The following is a 21,144-nucleotide window of genomic DNA, read 5'->3' as shown; positions in this document are numbered from 1 at the left end:
GAGGGATTGAGAGGGATGGTTCTTGACTTCCTGACACCCCAATCCCCTTATGTCCCCAGACGTGCAGCTCCCTGCAGGAGGTCACGGTGATGTTTGGCCGTAGGGTCCTCTGCTACCCCCTCTACCGGCACTTTGACCTGGTCACCATGGCGATCAGTGATGTCGTTCGCATTCTGCAATCAGGTGAGACCAAACGCACAAGCAGTTGTCATGATGACACACAACGGGCTGGGATACTCCTGGCTAGGTACGAGGTTCGGGGGCCAACAAGGGAACATTTGCAGTTCACACCTGGGGCCTTCTGTTGCCATGGTAATTGGTCCCTGTGGGGTGCTTCAAAAGGAACGTTTTGCATTTCACACCTTAGGCCAGCAGGTATCCTTTAATCGGTCAAAAGTATTGAAGGTTGGCACATTGTTTTGCCCGTCCTTTAAAACCCCTCCCAAGGGGTCCATTGTGTAGAACACTAGGCTTTTCATGGATTAAGATTAGTCAAATTACTAATGATGTTACTACTCCAGGATCCACAATTTAAAGCCTTCTAAAAGTTGTTCAATAGATGTGATGTTACCTGCTGGTTGTGTGGGTAAGGTACTCTGTGGGAGTTAAAAAATAATTTAGAATTCTAGGCACTGTTATGAAAACATCTCTTATGATATATCAAATTACTTTGGCCTAGCTTGTCAGATCCTATTTTAGGTGTTTATTTCAGCATTATGTATTCTCTCAGATTCCTGTAAAAATCGGTATGAGTACAAGGGTTATATTAATCATATTATGGGATAAAGCAGATAGAGGAATGTGAATACATCAGAATGGTCAGTAGTCACACGTAAAGAACAATGCTACAGTAATAAATGTACCAAAACGCATTTATTTGCCGCTCGCTTCCTTTTCGGTGCAGACTCCTCATTTGTCCCTTTGATCTCTCTTATATCTGCTACTAAACTGTCCAATCACCAAATAACATTCTCCATGAACGTTTCCTGCTGTTCAGACATCTTCTGTAAAATAATCTGGATAGGGAACCGGTTAGGTGGTGCTACTTCTGTACTCGTCTGTAAACTACTGTAATCCTGCTTTTACTTGCTTGTCTGGTGCCTCGTTTGCACCGAGCGGGGCGGCCCGGAGCGGGACAGCCCATTTACACACACATTCAGGGGCAATTCATTCTCAAATCGTTCCTTTGTGCCAGGACATATATCCTTGTTTTTAGTCTGCGCACACTAGTTCTCATACCTGTGGGTATGAGCCATTTCAGGTGCGCATAGAAAACCTTTCGCCCAGGACACCTCAGGCATAGTGGTTATGGGGTTCACTTTGTCCAAATATGTACGGATACACCAACATTCACGAAATGATACACAGACACGTAAACACATTGTGTATACACACACACACACACACACACACACACACACACACACACCAACCCACAGGAACACATTTGGGTCACATTGAGTGCTTAACCCCACAGCCTGTTAATGTCCCCCTAGAACCCAAGCACACACTGACCAGTCGATAGCTTCCTTTGTAGGCTCTGGTAAGCTCTGAGGGTCAGGGCTTAACACCACAGCCTCCGTCAGATCAAATAATACGCCACCAAGTAGGGCTCCGTCGCCCGCCACGTTTGACATGGAAATTGGGTTCCTGTAATTTGCATCCAAACAACTTCTTCTGGTCTGCCTGTAAGCAGTGGGCGACAGGATGTGCTTTTATCTGTCATCTGTCTCCAGATTCTCTTTATCTTTCACTCTCGCTCACTCTCTTCCTGTCCTCTTTTTCAATTCCGGCCCTCTCTCTTTCCGTCTCTTTCTCTTTCTCTCTCTCTCACTCTTGCCCTGCCTCTGTCCTCCCTCTCTCTCTTTCTCTCTCTCTCTCGTTCTCTCACTCTCGCCCTGGCTCTGTCCTCCCTCTCTCTCAGCTCCCTCTCTCTCTCTCGTTCTCTCACTCTCGCCCTGGCTCTGTCCTCCCTCTCTCTCAGCTCCCTCTCTCGTTCTCTCACTCTCGCCCTGGCTCTGTCCTCCCTCTCTCTCAGCTCCCTCTCTCTCGTTCTCTCACTCTCGCCCTGGCTCTGTCCTCCCTCTCTCTCAGCTCCCTCTCTCTCGTTCTCTCACTCTCGCCCTGGCTCTGTCCTCCCTCTCTCTCAGCTCCCTCTCTCTCGTTCTCTCACTCTCGCCCTGGCTCTGTCCTCCCTCTCTCTCAGCTCCCTCTCTCTCGTTCTCTGACTCTCGCCCTGGCTCTGTCCTCCCTCTCGCAGCTCCCTCTCACTCTCGTTCTCTCTGTCTGCCCTCGCTCTGCTCTCTCACATTCTCCAAAGCCTTCATTGGCATGGTAACTAACATATTTCTCTCTCGCTATCAGTCTTTCTATTTCTCTCTCCTTACTCTCTTGCTCCTTCTCCCTGCTTTATCCCTCCTCCCCCCATTCTCTGACTCTCTCTCCCAGTTTATTTATATGGTGCTGTTAAACAGACAGCCCGGCGGCGCGCTGCTGCCAAGAGGTCTCTCTCTCCGCCAACCAACACAACGCGGGTTCCAGCCAGGGCTACCAAAGTCCTATTCCCCTCCGCTCCACACCGGCGAGGCAGAGGGAGGGAGGGAGGGAGGGAGGGAGAGAGCGAGGCAGAGAGCCTGGGAGGGAGGGAGGGAGGGGAGGGAGGGAGGGAGAGAGCCTGTGAGGAAGGGAGGGAGAGAGTAGGCGAGGAAGGGAGAGAGAGAGCCTGGGAGGAAGAGAGGGAGAGCGGTGTGGATCAGCTGAGAATGGACTGTTGACTCTGATACGGCAGAGCCAGGGAAAAGTCTTTAAATCAAAGCCCCCGTGGGACGACAAACCCCCGGGCATTGTAAACACGGCCTGCTGCTGGAGAGCCAGGATCACCCGGCCCGCCGTGATTCCAACACGTGTAAATGACGGCATGTTAAAGGGCATTTCGCCCCCCCCCAGATTAGCATTTCCATGCTTCATTAGGCGGGAAGATGAGTTGATGGGGCAGGCGGTGGTGTGTGTCATGGAGAAAGTGAGACTCAGCCACCCCTGCCTCTCATCATCACACATTAACCATCGTTCACTTTAGCAGTCTTCACCTCCCATCGCAAACCCCGCAGCGAGCATGCACTGGGTTCATCACAGCTATCTTGACTGTTAATGAAGTGGTATTCTTGATTATTTGAATGCGGGGAAAACTGAAGAAAGCAACATTTTTGAGAGATGTCTATTTATTATAATTGAGTCATTTAGCAGTATTAGTTTCACTTCCTAATCGCCTCCTGGTCTCAATTCCGAGAAAGTGTGAGCAAATAGGGGCCTTCCTCCTAAACTACAAAAGTCCTGCGGTAATTCCATCTGTTAGACTAAACTAGACTCCCATAATTAATCTGTCCGGAAAGGGCAGGGGTGCAAACACTTTCTCACCGCTCTTAATTTAAAGCAGCAACAAAGGGCAAGCACTTCTCGGCATTAGTAAAACAAACCCATTAGCGACCACACTGCAGGTTAAGGCCTCGGGGAGCTGATGTTATCTGGCCCGGAGGGAATGGAGTGGAGCAGAGCAGTGGTGGGGGGGGGGGGGGGGGGGGGGGGGGGGAAGACACAACTGTTCATATTGAACAGTGTGTCCTGACAATCTGAAGGAGGCCTTTAGGCCGGCCCGCTGGGCATCGCTTAAGGCGGAAGGGATGGAGGTCAAAGCCTGCCACCCCCTGCTTGGTCCTGGAGGGAGCGAGAGCAACCCCTTTCGTGCAGAGAGCCCGCTATATTACTGTGAAACTGATCTGTCATTAAAGCCGGCTGCCGCTTTTTTAACCGTAAACCGAACAAAGCAGGCAACCGGGCACCAATGCTTCCCGGCATTCCTGATTCAAAGGCATATGAACAGATAATTTCAGCGTCTGAGTGGCGTATAACACAGACAGCAGACACGGCCTTCATAACAGTTATGGCAGATAAAGCTGCCTTTGCCAGCCGTGCACATCGATACCACTCTTCAAAACACCGGCAATGGGGCTGCGAGTCATAAACAACATGTTGGTGCGTCACAGTGCAACGGCGGATGGATGCGAGCGACCTTGTTTGCCACTTTCAGAAAAATAAGTTGGAGCCGATATAGAAGAGACATCAGGGGAGCTTTGGAGGCAAGAACGACGCACACGTCATATCGGCCTCCTAACTCCTCCGCTGCCGGCTTACTGGCGGAAGAGTACCGCCGCAAAACTGGCTCCGTGAAAGGAGCTAGAGAGAAAGCGAGCGAGGACAGGCAGAGGAAAGAAATCGATGAGAGAACTAGGCTGCTCAGGCCAGTCCTTCCACCAGCACCTCACCCTCCTCCCCTTACGACGTAGGTCCTGAACCCCTTTCAGGGCAGAAGGGCCCGCTTAGCAAAAATCTTTGTCCCTTCTGCCGTTTTTGCACTCAACAGCCACACTCAGTCCGGCACTCTCTTTTTGGTGTCTGTATGTATTCAGGCGTCTGTATTATACTGCACTCAGTCCTCTCTTTTTGGTGTCTGTATGTATTCAGGTGTCTGTGTTGTACTGCATGATTCTGCTTGTGTACTGTGTCCTGTGTACCATGTTTTTAAACGTGCGCACCATTTCCTCTTTCGGACAATAAATTACTATCTATCCAACCCAGTATAGGGCTAAGCACACAGTTTAATGGACCTTATATCGACCCTTGTTTGATTCCGTACATGCAGTCTAACGCGTCATTACGTGTCTCAGCTCCCTCTGCTGTCTTCCTTCACTGTCCCTTTGGTGGCCATGAATGCAGATAAAAAAAAAAAATCATATCTATAAATGATATTTGGAAACATTGCTGCTGCTGTCTGTGCGACTACTGGGACTACCCTCTACGTTCCCGTTGCTATCTGTAGGGTTGTATTCTGCTCATCAAACCTGGTAGAGTGGTGAAGGGTTCTTGTTTCGCTCTATTCCCAGAGCATTTTGGGAATTGTGCTGTTTTGTTAGAGACAAGAGGAACATGACACAAACACCCACGCACGCACGAACGATGCACCCACACAGTAGGAGATCTTAATGGCAAACTTGATATTTTTTTAAGATCTAGGTTTGTGTCTGTCAATGTGTACAAGACTCCATCGCAGAGTTATTTCTCGCTTCTTCAGTACGATGTTGTAGGTTCCTTTCCTCTGTCTGATGGTCCTGATTTATTTTATGGTTGGTTGTGTCTAGCTTCGATTGGCTGGTGATTAGGGGGTGGGCCGCGTGGTTCAATCTTGTTTCATGGTCAATTTCCTCATTGGACTGTTGCAAGCGATGGCATTGCTCACAATATGCTTGTAGTTGTATAGTAGAGTTGTGAGTAGGAACACATTACAAGGCTGGATGGAAACCCACTTGTGGATGGACTGAATATGACAAGAATTGGTTAGAAAATTCTTAGCACGTTGGAAAATTCCACTGCAAACTCGAGATTTCACAGCAGAAAAATAAAAAACATCTCTATTACAAGCAACCACACTTGTCTGTGCGTGTGTGTTGAATGTACTCTCAGGGCCCTATCTTGGCAGCCCGGCGCAATTGACTTTCTAACACTGACGCTCGTTGCTAGTTTGCAACTGGCGCAGAGCGTTCTTTTCCCTCTCATTTACAGGCATCCACGTGCCTGTAAATTAGGGAATGATCTTGCGCCCCAAGCGGCGGTTCGGCGAAAGGAGGAGGCGTGTTCTGGTGCTAACGTTCCCTGGTGCTATGTTGCAGTTTTCAGAAAACAATTGATCCAAAAACCAGGAAATATGTGGTTTAAAGTCAGTGGCGCATTGTTCAGATGCTAATTTAAAGGGGACTTATTATACCACCAAGGTGTGAGTGTGATTAGCCTTACAAGCCGTTTCGAAATCTGCCTAATATGACATCACTAGTGGGTGTGTCCACCTAGATCTGTGCTGGATAGATGAGCAATGTTTACTTCAGTCCACTGGGTAGGCTGGTAGATAGATCTATCCAGCACAGATCTAGGTGGACACACCCACTAATGATGTCATATTAGGCAGATTTTCGAAACGGCTTGTAAGGCTAATCACACTCACACCTGGTGGTATAATAAGTCCCCTTTAAGGGCGCATGCATAACGTTGCTTGTGCACCTCGCGCATACACTTTGCTTCTCTCATCTACCTAGCCACACATTCTTGGTATGTGTGGTTATGTATGTAACTACGGTTCTATGAATTCTGGGTGACCGCCAGTGGCAGTGCTTAACACTGGATGTTATCCATTGCGCAGGTCGAGTATTTAGTATCAACAAAGTCACACGTGACCGGGGATGACATTGGGCCGCCCGTCTATATAAACCCACGTCACCCTCCAAGATGTCCCTTCAGAATCTTCTCGCAAGATTCCGAGTGACAGAGAACTCTGGCGGTCATCCAGAATTCATAGAACCGTAGTTAGATACGTAACTCTCGTTCTATTTCATTCTTACTGACCGCCAGAGGTTTGCTTAACACTGGATGACTATGACCAACGTAGTCACGAGGAATCCTGTACCCACCTATTAGGAAGGGCCTGAGGGTTTACTGAAAAAACTGCTGCAGCCACTGCGTGGTGAGGCAGCTACATTGACCCTGTAAAATCGGGCAAAGGTGCACGCTGAAGCCCAGGAGACCGCTGCACAAATCTCACTTAGAGGCACTCCTCGTAGTGCTGCCCAGGAGGTGGAGACACTCCTGGTGGATTGGCCTCTGATGTTAAGAGGCAAAGGCAGTCCTCTTGACTTGTATGCCTCCTCAATTACCTCCACCACCCACTTGGAAAGCCACTGTCTAGACAGCGCTTGCCCCTTCCTCGGGCTCCCGTCGCAGACAAACAGGCCATCAGACTGGCGAAAACCAGCAGTTTTCTTTATGTAACATCTCAAGGCTCTCACCAGGCAGAGTAGTTCTGCTGAACTAGCTTCCTCATCCAGTGGGTGTGAGAGGCCATAAGCTGCTAGCTCTATGACCTGATTATAGTGGGCCAAAGGCAGTCCTCTTTTGGAAAAAAAAATGGGTTAGGCCACAGTGCCACCCCTGTGCCGTCTGAGTTCCAGCGTATACACTGTTCACTCACTGACAATGCATGACGCTCACTCACACGCTTGGCTAACGCGATCGCTAGAAGAAAGGCAACCTTTACCGACAACCATTTCAGTGGCGCCTGATCCAGGGGCCACTGGATCAGGCGGTGTAGAGTTAACCCCTACCTCTGGTAGGTCCCCATGAGGGAACCTTGACAGCCCGTGGGGGGTTCCTCCGCTGGGCTCCTTTAAGAAATCGGGTCACCAAAGAATGAGACCCCACCGTCTGGCTATCAACCTTAATGTGCCTGGATGAAATGGCAGCCACATAGACCCTTAAAGTGGAAGCAGATAACTTCCTTTCCAGTAAGGACTGCAAAAAAACACAGTATTATTGACACTGAGGAACACTCCGGTACCATCTCTCTGAGCCTCACACCACTTTACCAATATCTTCCACCTGTTAGCATAAAGTGCCCTAGTGGAGGGAGCTCTTGAGTCGATGATGATTGAACTACCTCCTGGTCACATTCCATTAAAAGTGGATCAGGCCCCTCAAGGGCCAAACCCATAGCTGCAGGCACTCTGGTCTGGGTTGCCAGATGTGGCCCCCCAGCTGTGAGAGCAGGTCCCGCCTCTTCGGCATGCACCATGGATCTCCATCCAGCTGCCTGTACATTACTGGAAACCAAGGTCTCCCTGGCCAGTTTGGGGCAACCAGCAGGAGTCTGTGGTTCCCCTCCTGAGCTCTGTGTAGAGTTAACCCTAACAGTTGAAATGGCGGGAAGTCATAAAGGAGCTGACATGGCCATGGATGTGCCAAGGCATCCTGTCCCATCGGACTCGTCTCTGACAGAGAGAACCAGAGAGGGCAATGTGTTTGTGTACTGGCAAACAGGTCCACCTCTGCTCTGCCATATTTGGCTCCATATTGCCTCTACTACCTCTGGGTCGAGTCGCCACTCCCCCAACGGAGGTCTCTGGCGTGAAAGAAAGTCTGCCACCCGTGTTCTGTGGCCCTGGAAGGTACATAGCCCTGAGGCTTGAAAAGTAAGGGAGAGCCCATACAAGAAGTTGCTGTGCAACCTGTAATGACTGAGCCGACCTTGTGCCCCCTTGGTGGTTCACATTGTAGACAGCTGACTTGTCGCATCGTACCAGAACATGTCTGCCCCTCAAATATGGCAGGAATTCGCGGAGCGCTAAATAAATAGCACGGAGCTCGAGCACATTAAGTGCTGCATCCTGTGCTGCGCACTCCATAGCCCTCTCACCGCCCTGTGCTGCCACAATGCCGCCCAGCCAGGGAGCGAAGCATCGGTCACCACCACCTCGCGGCCTGAGTGTGACGCCTTTTCAAAAGATATGCCCTGCGTCTCCAGGGTTGTTATGCCAGGAGGCATTGACTGGACACCCTGACCTTCCTGGATCCGTGCAACCTCGGCTCTAAGTGGAGGCCATTGGTCCAAACTTGGAACGGCCACAAGTGGAGGAGGCCCTGTGGCACTATTGACGTTACTGACGTCAAGTATTCCCAACAGCCTGAGAAAAAGGCTGTACCTTACCATCCTGTCCTCCGGAAAAATGCAGGAGGATCTGGAGTATGGCCTCTACCCGCCGCGGAGACAGGAAGGCAAGCATTTGGACAGGAGTCCAGGGTTATGCCAAGGAACAGTACCTGGTGGCTGGGTATTAGACAACTTTTGCCATAGTTGACTGTAAAGACCCAACCTTTCCACATGTCCTAGGAGGGCTGTGGTGTCCTGCTCTGCCCGTTCCCGGTTGGAGCGCAGATAAGCCAATCATCCAGATAAGGGGAGGATTTGCATTCTGTTGGCTTGCAAGCGCTGCCCGCATGCACCTTGTGAAGATCTGTGGGGCTAGCGATAACCCAATGGGAGGACCATGTACTGGAAGGCCCGCCCTTCGAATGCGAAGCGCAGGTATGGCCCTGTGATGTGGTGCTATCGCGACATGAAAATATGCATCCTTTAAATCTATTGATGTGAACCAGCTTTGCCGTGCAATGGTCTGGAGCACTTCCGCTGTCTTTAGCATGTGAAAGGGCAATACTTTCAGAAAACTGTTCAGCCCTCGTAAGGCCAGTATAGGGCGAAACCCACCCTCTTTTTTTGGAACTAAAAATACACTGAGTAAAACCCACCTTGCTGTGTCTGAGGATCTACGATCTCGATGGCCTTCTTCTCCAGGAGGGTGGATACCTCCTGGCTGAGGGCCTGTCGCCTTTGGGATCGCTGACTGCAGTCCGATCCCCCTGAAAACTGGGGGCCGGCATCAGAATTGTAGATTGTACCCCTGGGAAAGCTTGGCCACCACCCAAGGGTCTGTAGTGCAACTTCCCCAGCAGATGAGGTGCTGCTGGGCGAAGCGCCCGACGCCCGGCCCTGAGCCGTCAGTACCTGCCCCCACGTCCTCTTGGGGGCCTGGTGGGGGAGAAACCTCAACCCCTGTCTGCCTAGGGTGCTGGGCCTTGTGGGAGCCCGATGGGGTTGATAGGGTTGCTCAGGAGCTGGTGAGGTCCTGGGATAGCCACTATGACGCGCTGGCGGCAGAGGACGATTGGTGCCATAACCTTGCGGAGGCTGCTGTCTCGGTAGGGATGTAGCTCCCCGAAGGCTAGCAAACTGCTGCCGTGTCTGGTTAGCCTGGATGCCACGATCCAAGGCCTGTTGTGCTGCTGGGCAAAACAGCTCTCCCGGAACTACGGGGAGAGTGCGGAGGGCTCTCCGGCATGGCTCTGATAATGGGGACTGGGCCAGCCATACCTGGCGGCGAGCCAGCGTAAGCGACGACATCAGCCTACCAAGCTCTCTGGTCATGAATGCAAAGACGTAGAGTCACTTAGACTCTGCACTGAAGTATCTGCACTGGATGATTGCAAGGACTGAGACAGGGCCAGTATCAAATGGGACAAGGAGTCCCTGATACGGCCCTTACGTGCCGCTGTGTCATAGCACTTTGTTAACAGGTCATCAGTGATGCGACACTGTGGCCTGGGACAGCGAGCATTCGGCCTCAACACCTCCTCTGGTGCCGCAATGAGGGAGGCAATGGTCGGCTCTACGGCTGGCATTCGGTCAAGTCCATGCTCGCTGGCATTCTGCATTGAAGTCACTGGTTTGATGAGATAGAGATCTGGGGTCTGGCAAGCATCTGTGAAGCTCCTCATAGATGGCTGGGAGGGAGGTACAGAAAAGTATCTTGTGGCGGGACACGCCTAACGAATGCACTAGCTGGAGCGATTGCTTGCTGGAGCCTCATCCAACCCTTAGCATTCCAGTGCCGTTCGGGACCACTGGCTAAACCGTGGCTGGGGAAGCTTCTGAGCCTGCCCTAGACCCACTCCCTACATGCTGGGAGCCGTCTTCAGAAGCCTGGGTAGAAGTCTCAACCTCGTCCTGTCCCGGCCTGTCTTCATAGAACTGGCTGCAGGAAGCCCTCGTAGACAGGGCATCTCCGTCCCACTCTTAGCCTAGCGTTATGTGAGCCGAGCTCACCGGCGAAAACACCAGTATGCAGCGTTCATAAAATAGCCGTGCGTGACTAATCGCAGCCCTTGGAGGACGATGGATGAGTATTTGATCGTGAGAAAACATTGTTTTACCGCGAGTGAGTTTTCAAAGAATGAATGAATGCGGGCGCGCGTGTGTGTATGCGGAAAATAATTAATGAAAGTGGGCACGCTTGTGTGCATCCATCTGTTTAAACACACGCAAACTAAACACGTAACACATAATACAGTCCATAGCAATATATATTAACGGGGGGACACATGCATATTAGGAACACAAGTCGATAAGGATAATGCATACAGTACTGATAAGAAACGATGTTTGTTAATGTATTGCGTATATCATTAAATAGAACCACAGTTACCGCATATCATGTGTGTTAAGTTTTCTTTGCCGAAATTTATTTGAGGACTCTTGAGGGTGTTTCTGAAGTTGTGATAGAAAACACTATTCCATGTGTGAATTAGGCCATATTATTTGGCCAATGAACGGAGCCATTTGAAGTTTGAAATTCATGGAGTCATGCATCTGTCTCATCGGAGACTCCAAACACGCTGTCAAAATATCAACTCGTCGGATTGAAAATGTGCTCATGGCTCTTACAGGGGATGGGAGATGGCACTCTCATTGGTTTATTGCACGTTACGCCCAAACCACACCTACTGCTAATTAGGCTACTTCAGACCAACTCTTTTTAGATTTGCGCCAGGCGCAAGAGTAATTTATGGGCCGTAAAATAGCAACATCGCCATAGAACCGCCCACAAAGCTACTTCCGCTTGGCGCTTCTCACTTGCGTTTCAGACCGTTAAAATAGGGCCCTCAGTATCTTTGATGGGTCTTTGTTATGTGTTCTGCTTTTCAACTGTTCATATGCTTCCAGGAGGGACAGCCTTAATCACGGTTTATGTTTTATATTCTGTTATGGTCACATATCATTTGGTTTCCCCATTCTTTGACAAGCTGGCCAACTTTGGAGAGCAGGTGGCTTATGTTTCAGTGTAGCCAAATGGACAAATACAAATAGGTTTAATGGTTGAAGAGAACAAGCCTTCCTCTCCATCTCCATCTCTCTCTCCCTGGTGAATTATTTGTGTTTTCTCCACTGAGAGAGAAGCTGCTGCTCTGAGCAGAGATGGGAGATTTCATCTGAAGACAGCCCCTCTCTCTCGCTCCCTTCTTTCCCTCACACTCACCCATAAAAACACACTCTTCCTCTCAAAAAATAGAAACCAAATGTTTGTCTTGAAGTTTTTCCCGCGATGCAAGTGGCACGTCCGTTTGTTTTGATTGGTCTGGAATGTCTCTCGCTCCTGCCAGCCAGCTTTGGCGGAGGCGCAGAAGAACGTTTTTTCTTCTTCCCATTTCTTTCCCAGTTCTTTCTTTTTTTTTCTTTCAGTTCAGTCTTTTCAGTTTATTTCTTTTTCCTCTTTGCCCTCACTTGCATTGTTGGTCACACCACAATGCTATTTATATGGTGATTTCAGCCAGAAATGCCTGGGCCCTGTTTTTTTCTCTTCTTCTCACAAGTGCTGCTCTCCCAGTCAATGGTCCGGGATCAAACGATGGCTTAGAGTTCATTCTCTTTAGCTGCAGCCAACGCTAGCCTGCGAATGCTAGCCTCTCATCTCCCCCCAGCTCCCCCCGTAGCAGGGAATGAGCGTAGCGTCTGCTGGAGCTCTAAATTAGCCGAGCGGCTGCATTTGTTTGTCGCCTACAGGGGGGGGAGAGGCAGACAGACATAGCTTAGGAATGTAATGAGCCCTTCCTTTGCCCACAGGAATGGACCCCAAGCGCAGAGATTAAATAGAGGCGCGTTATTGGAAACACTGGCGAATTGTGTTTGATGCAAGACGCAGAACAAGAGATTAACCTTGTACTACGGGAGTAATCCAATTTATAAGATGTTTCCCAAGTCGCTTTGTGCGTAGTACAACTTTTGTAGTGGCGTCATTTTAGCAGACGCTTTCATCAAAAAATGACTTACAGTTCATGTTTATTTTGTCCCCTATGTGACGGAAGGAGGGAGGGAATTATGCCCAAGGATACCCACATGTAGAACGTGGTCTTGGGGGGTCTCACCCCAAAGCTTTCAGCTGGAAGTCAAACACCCGTACCACTATCCTGCCTCACTTCGTAGAAAGCAAAAACAAACTAACCTCCAGCTATCCAGATCTCTCTTAAGAGGGTTTTGTTCGAAGAGTGGGTGGGCAGAGTGGAGGCCGTTTATAATGTTATCTAGATCTGTCTCTTTGCCAGTAGCCTATTCACCATTGTGTGAGTGTGACACCAAATACTCAAAGTCCATTGCGGGGCTGTTGTCCTGTACTGTCCTTGTGTGCAGGCAAAGCTTGTGTCCTGAAGTGCCTGCTGGACATCCACCGAGTGTTCCGGCAGAACGACCCCGCCTACATCCTCAACGACCTGTACATCACAGACTACTGCATCTGGATCCAGAGAGTCAAGTGAGTTCCAATCGCACGCACAGCACACGCACACGTACCCGTACTAGGGATGTGAATAACTCAAAAATTTTCATGGTCGAATAATCAGTTGGTGGTATGAAAGTATGAATCGATTATTCGATGTGTGCCGACATTCACAAAGGCAGCCATGGAAGATCGGCAAGATATCACTTAATATCTTAAACGCAAATAAACAACTACCTGCTAAGTAGTTTGAGTCAAGTTGTTTGTTCTGAAAAATGCAGTAAAACTGTAATCAGAAAACACGGTTACAATGCTTTAGACTCTATAGTATCTGTGGTATAAAGGCTGGGACTAATTTCAAATTATAAATATGTACACTTTATGTTGATAGTATAGACCGTCGCGAATCCCATTGAAACGAATGGCGCTGTGATTCTGTCTTCAAAACTAATGCTGGCAAATTTTCAAAAAATGAATTAAACTGTAATCAGACAACGCGGTTATATGCTATAGACTATAGAGTATCTGTTGTATAAAGGCTGGGATGAATTTCGAATTATAAATATGTACAATGCATAACGTTAGCTCTCTGGTGCATAGCTGAGCGGACTAGAATACCTCCCGTTGCCAAGTCCGTAGCGTCGTCAAACTTTTCCTTTAATACCCCAGGGGAATACATGAAAGCCTCGACATGTTTTCGATTGGTAGTGATTTTCACCTCTTGAAATTTATTTATTTTCATATTGAAAGGAAACAACACATGGCAGCAATGGGAAAACGCCATCTCTCGTTCTGATGTTTAGAACTGAGAATCTGGTTGCCAGGACAATGTGACGTTTTCACTTTAGTACTCTATTGTTCCAGGTATTAGTCAAACCCTCAGGCGTTACAAGGGAATCAAAGTTACGGCTTGTGAAAAATATTGTATTTAAATGGGAAAAAATGCTAACGGTCCAAATGTTAAAATCGATTTTGACCCTCAGGAACGAGTAATTGAATATTCTGACCCATACCTAACACGTGCACACACACACACACACACACACACACACACACACACACACACACACACACACACACACACACACACACACACACACACACACACACACACACACACACACACACACACACACACACACACACACACTACAGAAGGGCATACACACTACAGAAGGGCATACACACGAACAAACATTTGTGAGACTTCATCCTTGGAGCAGTACCTGCATGGTGGAAAAGTAAAGTACAGTTTCAGCTCCCATGATGCCATAGTGCCCCAGAGGACTGGATTAGATGAACCATTTGTTACACAGCAGGTAGCTCAAAGGATCATGGCCATCTCACTCTCTATCCCTCTCTCCCTCTGTATTTCTCAGTCTCTTTCCTGTATCTCTCTCTCTATACATCTCTCTGGACCTCTGTATCTCTCCATCTCTTGATAACTATCTCTCTGTGTCGCTATCGTTCTGCCTCCCCCTCTTTTCTTCTCTGTCTGTTTCTCCCCCACCCCCAAACACTAACACACACACACACACACAAGGGTTCCGATGTGTGATGTGAGGGGGATGAAATGGCCGTCGCCGCCCTCTCTGCAGAGATGAAAGGCACAGGGTTGTCCGTGGAGGATGGATGGGGCAGAAGGGGAAGAGGGGGGAATGATATGCCTCGCGGCCTTTTGTCCTGGCGACGGTGAATTGATTTATCATTCGTCCATTATTCAGAACTTCAAACAACCGCTGGTTGAAGTTAGAAGTGCGTTTGGACGTGAGATGAGGGTGTGCGGTGACGACGGGACCAAATGATGAGATACAGCCCACAAAGATGACTTCATGGTTTCCTCCCCTGCCTCCTCCTTTTGCTTTTTGCTCTGCTATTCTCCGTCTCCGCTGCAGCCAGACTCTACTGATCAAATAATTCACAACATCTCTGCACTCACACACTCCCGGGCTGGTTTGAGTGGGGGGGCTCAATATGCCTGGTCAGCACAGTATCCCTCCCAAACGATGTTAGAACCACCTCTCTCGCTCCCTCGATTGTTCTCTCGCTCTCTCTCTGTCTCTCTGTCTCTATGTGTCTCTGTCTGTCTGTCTGTCTGTCTGTGTTTCTCTCTCTCTGTATCTCTCTCCAACTCTGTTTCTTAATCTCTCTGTTTATCGCTCTGTTTCTTTCTCCTTTTTTCTATCTTCTGTCTCTCTCTCTGTCTCTCGTGTCTGTCTGTCTCTGTTTCTCTCTCTGTATCTGTCTCTCCCTGGTGCATGCTTAAGAATTACTAGGACATTCCAACTGCAAGGCTCTGAGCACATTACTCAGAGTGTGTGTGTGTGTGTGTGTGTGTGTGGTGTGTGTGTGTGTGTGTGTGTGTGTGTGTGTTGTGTGTGTGTGTGTGTGTGTATTTCTTCTGTGCTTTTGGCCTCGGCTCGGGTTTAGTGGTACGCTCGTTTTGGAGAAAAGCCCAGTTTGAAAAATGTGTGTCTGATGTTGTAGGCTCGACGCCCAGATGCAGACACGATAAAAGGTCTACAGGGACTTGAAGACGCACACACACAAACACACACTCTCCCACACACACACACACACACACAAATGCACACACAATCTTACACACACACACACACACATGCGCGCACACAGACAAATACTTTCACACACACACATCCACCTACAAATAGACAAACACACACACACAAGCACACACACACACACACACACACACAAACACTACCACAGTCCAAACCAACTTCCTTCTCGTTTCCTCGAGTTAGGTACTTTTTTCCCCCGCCCACGAAAACTCACGAATCACTGAATCATCCTTGTACAAATATAGAGCTGCTAAGGACATTTTAATTATTGTCGCCACTGCATTAATCATTGCAACTGCAAATGAATCATCATCATTGACTGCATCAAGAGACGTGTGTTTTAGCTAAATGATTTACAGGCTGTGTGTGTTTACCTTTGCATGTGTGTTTCTCCTTGCATACGCTCATATGTTGCGTGCGTATGTTTGTGTGTGCGCTTTTGCGTTTGGGTTTGCATTTGCACGTGCATGCTTATGTGCATGTGCGTGTGCGTGCATTTATTTTCGGCGGGGCTTGTGGTGGTAGGGCGGTGGGTTGGCGTTGGGGAGGGGAGAAAAGGGGTTCATCTGAGGGTGAATGCCTCCTCCTCGGCCTCCTCTAGCAAACTGCTCTCCTCACCCATCCCCCCCAACCCCCCAACATTCCACCCCCACTTCGGTACAGTGGATCCCAATGTCAGCTTGACCTAACATGCCCCCCACCCCTCCCGGCCATCAATCATTAAGTGGATTAGCCCACGCGCGCGTCGCCCGTAAGCAAACACTAGCCCTCTGCGGTGTGCCGTCCTCAGCCCTCAGCGGGGGGCGACGCCACCCAGTCGGGTGAAGGATGGAAAAAGAGGAAGTGAAGAAGTGCGAAGGCATATCGGGATTAATCCCGATATGCCTTCAGTTTTTGCTCTTTGCTAGTGTTTGCTTACGGGCGACGCGCGACGCGCGCGTGGGCTAATCCCGATATGCCTTCGCACTTCTTCACTTCCTCTTTTCCATCCTTCACCCGACTGGGTGGCGTCGCCCCCCGCTGAGGGCCGAGGACAATCATTAAGTGGATTAGCCCGCGCGCGCGTCGCCCGTAAGCAAACACTAGCCCTCTGCGGTGTGCCGTCCTCGGCCCTCAGCGGGGGGCGACGGGTGAAGGATGGAAAAAGAGGAAGTGAAGAAGTGCGAAGGCATATCGAGATGGAGGGCTTCTGCCGGGGCCGTCCTTTGGGGAGCGCGGCGGAGCGCTGTGCGCATTCCTCTGCATCGTGCCGACAACAGAGCTGACGCGGGCCCAAGAGAAAACCCTTGCATGCCTCTCCACGCTGAGAGATACCTCGCTTTATGACTTGTGAAGTGGGTGTGTATTTGTGTTCGGCATTTGCATGTCTGCACGTTTTTGTGTGCGGATGCCTCTGCATAGGATTTCGAACGTGCATGTGCGTTTGCAAATGCTATTCTGGAAGTTTGTGTGTGTGTGTGTGTGTGCGTGTGTGTGTGTGTGTGTGTTTCTATGGCCGCGTGTGCTCGCGAGCGTGCGTGCGAGGGTGCGTGCGATGCGCGGCAGGAAGTCAGGCCTGTGTCTGCGAAGAGCCGGCGTCTGCGGGGGAGAAGCGGCGGTCGATGTGCTGACGCGCGCGCCGGGCTGGGCTGTCGTGCGTGCGGTTTGTTGTGGCAGCTGCGCTTTGTCGCCGCCACAGCTCTGATGACAGATCACACAGACAGTGTGTTCCTGCTTCCCACCAGAGGAGTCGTCACCAGAAGCTGTGAAATGAGATGTAATCTACACCCTCCCCCTCTCCCCTCCCCCTTTTCCCACATGCTGAGATGTTGTACCCTCCCCTAAACCCCCCCCCCCCCTACTACACACACACACACCCACACACACACACACACACACACACACACACACACACACACACACACACACACACACACACACACACACACACACACACACACACACACACACAAATGAGGTAGTCCTCCATCTTCTCCCCCGTCCTTTATCCTCTGCCCATCACCCCCCTAAACTCATAAACACACACACATGCTGTAATCTTCTATTTTAACATCCCTCCACTCCTCTTGCCCTGACACACACACACACACACACACACACACACACACACACAGTCCCCCTGCCCCCCAATTGCTCATATCTCTCAGAGTCCCCAACGGGACAGGCAGGCAGCAGTGATCAGCAGGCTATGATGGACACGCCGGTTAATAGGGGTTAGCGCTGCAGTGTGTCGGGGAGGAGGAGAGGTGATTAATGTGTCTCTCTCTCTCTCTCTCTCTCTCTCTGTCTCTCTGTCTCTCTCCGTCTCTCTGTCTGTCTGACTCTCTGTCTGTCTGTCTGTCTGTCTGTCTGACTCTCTGTCTGTCTGTCTGTCTCTCTGTCTGTCTGTCTGTCTCTCTCTCTCTCTCTCTCTCTCTCTCTCTCTCTCTCTCTCTCTCTCCGGCTCTCTGGCTCTCTGGCTCTCTCTCTCTCTCCTTCTCTCTCTCACAAGCCTTTTCTTTCTTCTCCCTCAAAAGTTTCCCTTGTTGCTGAGACATCGCTCTCAGATTTATGGCACAGTAAAAACCTGGCTGTGATTTAGACCACAGGGCAGGCCCTCTTTTTTCTGCCGCTCACAGACACACGCACACACACTTCATGTCGACACACACACACATACGCACACTCACATTGATACATACACACTTACTCATACACGCATCCAACACACCTGCTGACACACAAACACTTAGCGACACACATTAATCCACCCGCACACAGAAAGGTGATCCCAGGTCTGGGGAATAAGGCTGTAATCTCTGCCCATCTCGCAGCGCTTCATATTATCTCAGATAACAACTTGTTTTGTTCCTAAAGCCGGGGGTTTGCTTCGGCGGCCAGCGTTCCAAAACTCACGGAAAAAAACGTTCCTTTGTGGAAACTGTGTCAGCTTCCCCTTGCCCACCCCCTAGAAACCTCTTCCTTCAGACACACACACACAGACTCAGACTCACACACTCACCCTTCTTCCAACTCCCAATTATCTCTGGATTGTTAGCTGAAGGGATGTTGTTCCAATTGAAGCGGCCATTATCCTCACCGTGTGTGAGTGTTGCGTTTGTTTTCTGTTAGGTATGGGGGAGGGGGGGGGGGGGGGGTACCTTGGATGCCAAAAGCCCCCGCAGAGTTTCTGGACTTGGAAATAAAGTCTTTGTGTTGCCCCTTCTCAAAAAGTCTGTCTGACTTTCTGTCTGTCTGTCTATGTGTGTGTGTCTCTCGCTCTCACTCACTCACTCACTCACTCACTCACTCACTCACTCACTCACTCACTCACTCACTCACTCACTCACTCACTCACTCACTCACTCGGTGTATGTCTCTCTCTCTCTCTCTCTCTCTCTCTCTCTCTCTCTCTCTCTCTCTCTCTCTCTCTCTCTCTGTTGGACGAGGTCCAGTGTAAATCCATGGAAGCCGGCCGCAGACAAAGCCTCCACCACATAACAGCGGTGTTGTGTTACCGTGGCGATGGTGTAAATCTCCAGAGCTGGATTCACCTTTTCTTTTTTTATTCAGTAAGGGGGGGAGGGGACGCGATCAGCCAGCCAGCTGCCCCCCCCCCCCCCCCCCACCTCTCCTCTCCTCGGCCTCCTCATCATTCATTTAGTCATTTAGCTTTGGAACAGAGAAAAAGCTTTGCTCAAGGGCATCGCTGGGTGAGATGGAAAGCGAACTGTAACCATTATAGTTGTTGCAGCACAACCAAAAACAAAGGAGTGTGCTCGCTGTGGCGCGCTTTTGTTCTCAGATCACCGCCATGAGAATAGAGGGGAATCAAAGGAGAAGCCAAACTGGGTGAACTGTGATCGCTGGTGGAGGAGATCAATGGCTGTTACCGTTCACTAGTACAAGACGTACAAGTGGAGTCAAAACAGCAAGGAGAAAAAACACTGTGCAGCACCCAAAAAAGACATTGAACCAAAGGAATCCCTGCAACATAAATAAAGAGCGTTTCTCCCTCCTTCAGACAAACTCCTCTTCTTCCCTTCAAAGTACAAAAGAGCCTTTGGGTTTCCATGGTATTTTAATTGCATTCTCTTCGCAGTTCTGAAAGAGAGTGTGTGTGTGTGTGTGTGTGTGTGTGTGTGTGTGTGTGTGTGTGTGTGTGTGTGTGTGTGTGTGTGTGTGTGTGTGTGTGTGTGTGTGTGTGTGTGTGTGTGTGTGTGTGCGCCTAAGAGAACCTCTCCGGGGGTCACAGAGGGTCAAGCAGGGTCAGTGTGTCAGCTAAGCCCTCCAGGATTGGACGCCTTGGAAATGCACTTGTGCTGCTGTCACTTCGTATTAGCACCCACAGGCGTCACCCTGGCTGCTCCAAGCCGCCGGGTCTCCTCCGCCCTGTGGCGGGGAGGCAAGAGGCACTAATTTTCTCCGTGAGCGCGCCTCACGCAAAAGGTTAGGCTCACGTCTTACTTACAAAACAAACTTGTTTGGAGGGTTTTGTGCCTGCTTGTTTTCTGTGTGTGTTTGTGTGTTTGGGGCTTTCAATAGAAATTGAATTGATGTTTTAAGTGCTGTACCTTGGGCTATGGTTTAGTATTTTATGTTTTGTGAGGCGTATGCGTGCGCGTTTGTTTGTGTGTGTGTGTGTGTGTGTGTGTGTGTGTGTGTGTGTGTGTGTGTGTGTGTGTGTGTGTGTGTGTGTGTGTGTGTGTGTGTGTGTGTGTGTGTGTGTGTGCGCCTGCCTGCCTGCCTGCCTGCCTGCCTGCCTGCCTGCTTGCGTAAATACATGCATTTGTGTGTGCGTGCGTGCTTCTGTGCGTGCGTGCCTCTGTGCGTGCCTGGTAGGGCTCGGGGGAGCCGCTGCCCAGCTAATGCAGGATGACTTTGTGCATGTGGCCAGCTGCAGCTGGCGCGTCGTCGCAGGAGGACCCTGCTTGATGGCGGACATCTGGCCAGGCTCTGTGATGTGTATATGCAGCCCTGTGTTGCGTTACAGCCAGCAGACATGCGTTTAGGAGCTCCACAGGGCTTCCTCTAAGCCGATATCATACGAGTACTAGTCTGCTAAGTCATGCGAAAAGGAGGAAAGTAATGCGAGTGTCTCTTTGCTGATGGGAATAAGTACTGCTCATGCAGCTTGTTCAGCTTGTGAAGATTCAACTAGTCTAATAAGTTCTCTGACTCTCCTCTAGCTAATGGGTATAAGTATTACGGATTTCCCCTACCCCTGATGCTATGCTCGCCATTAGCTGTGTTGGTCGACTGACATGCATGTATATGATTGGTCGGTTGGTTGGTTGGTTGGTGGGCTTTGCGTGCGCAGGCCAGTAACAACGTTAGTCTGAATGTGTTGGAATGAGCCGGCTCTTCAACCGGTGGACTTTGGTGAAGGTCGGCCGGCTGTTTGTAATGTGTAACAGGTTTCAAAGGGACGAGCACTGCAGTGTAAAGAGCGACCGGGGCAGCGCTTTTATGGCAGACCTTATGCAAACCCAGCGGCGGTGGGGAAGGGACAGCAGGCAGCATGCATCACCAATAAAACCTCCACCCTCGAGCTCGACTCATCTCCAGGTCGCCTTTCATTGGTTTACACGTGCAAATGTGTACAC

The 21,144-nt window shown here is 49.9% G+C and overlaps 1 protein-coding gene across 4 annotated transcripts in view; it reads left to right on the top strand.

The window, feature by feature from the left end:
* The window catches only part of shq1 (SHQ1, H/ACA ribonucleoprotein assembly factor), a 41,585-nt gene that overhangs the window by 15,801 nt on the left and 4,640 nt on the right, over positions 1 to 21,144 (top strand). For all 4 annotated transcript variants that reach the window (XM_030374201.1, XM_030374203.1, XM_030374202.1 and 1 more), the window contains exons 10-11: positions 60 to 183; positions 12,893 to 13,013. In XM_030374201.1, coding sequence (XP_030230061.1) covers positions 60 to 183; positions 12,893 to 13,013 — 245 coding nt within the window. The remainder of the gene's footprint in view (positions 1 to 59; positions 184 to 12,892; positions 13,014 to 21,144) is intronic.

This window comes from Gadus morhua, chromosome 13, assembly GCF_902167405.1.
Source record: "Gadus morhua chromosome 13, gadMor3.0, whole genome shotgun sequence".
Taxonomy (NCBI): domain Eukaryota; kingdom Metazoa; phylum Chordata; class Actinopteri; order Gadiformes; family Gadidae; genus Gadus; species Gadus morhua.
Note: the sequence above shows the minus strand (reverse complement) of the source record. Positions and strands in the feature narration are given on the sequence as shown.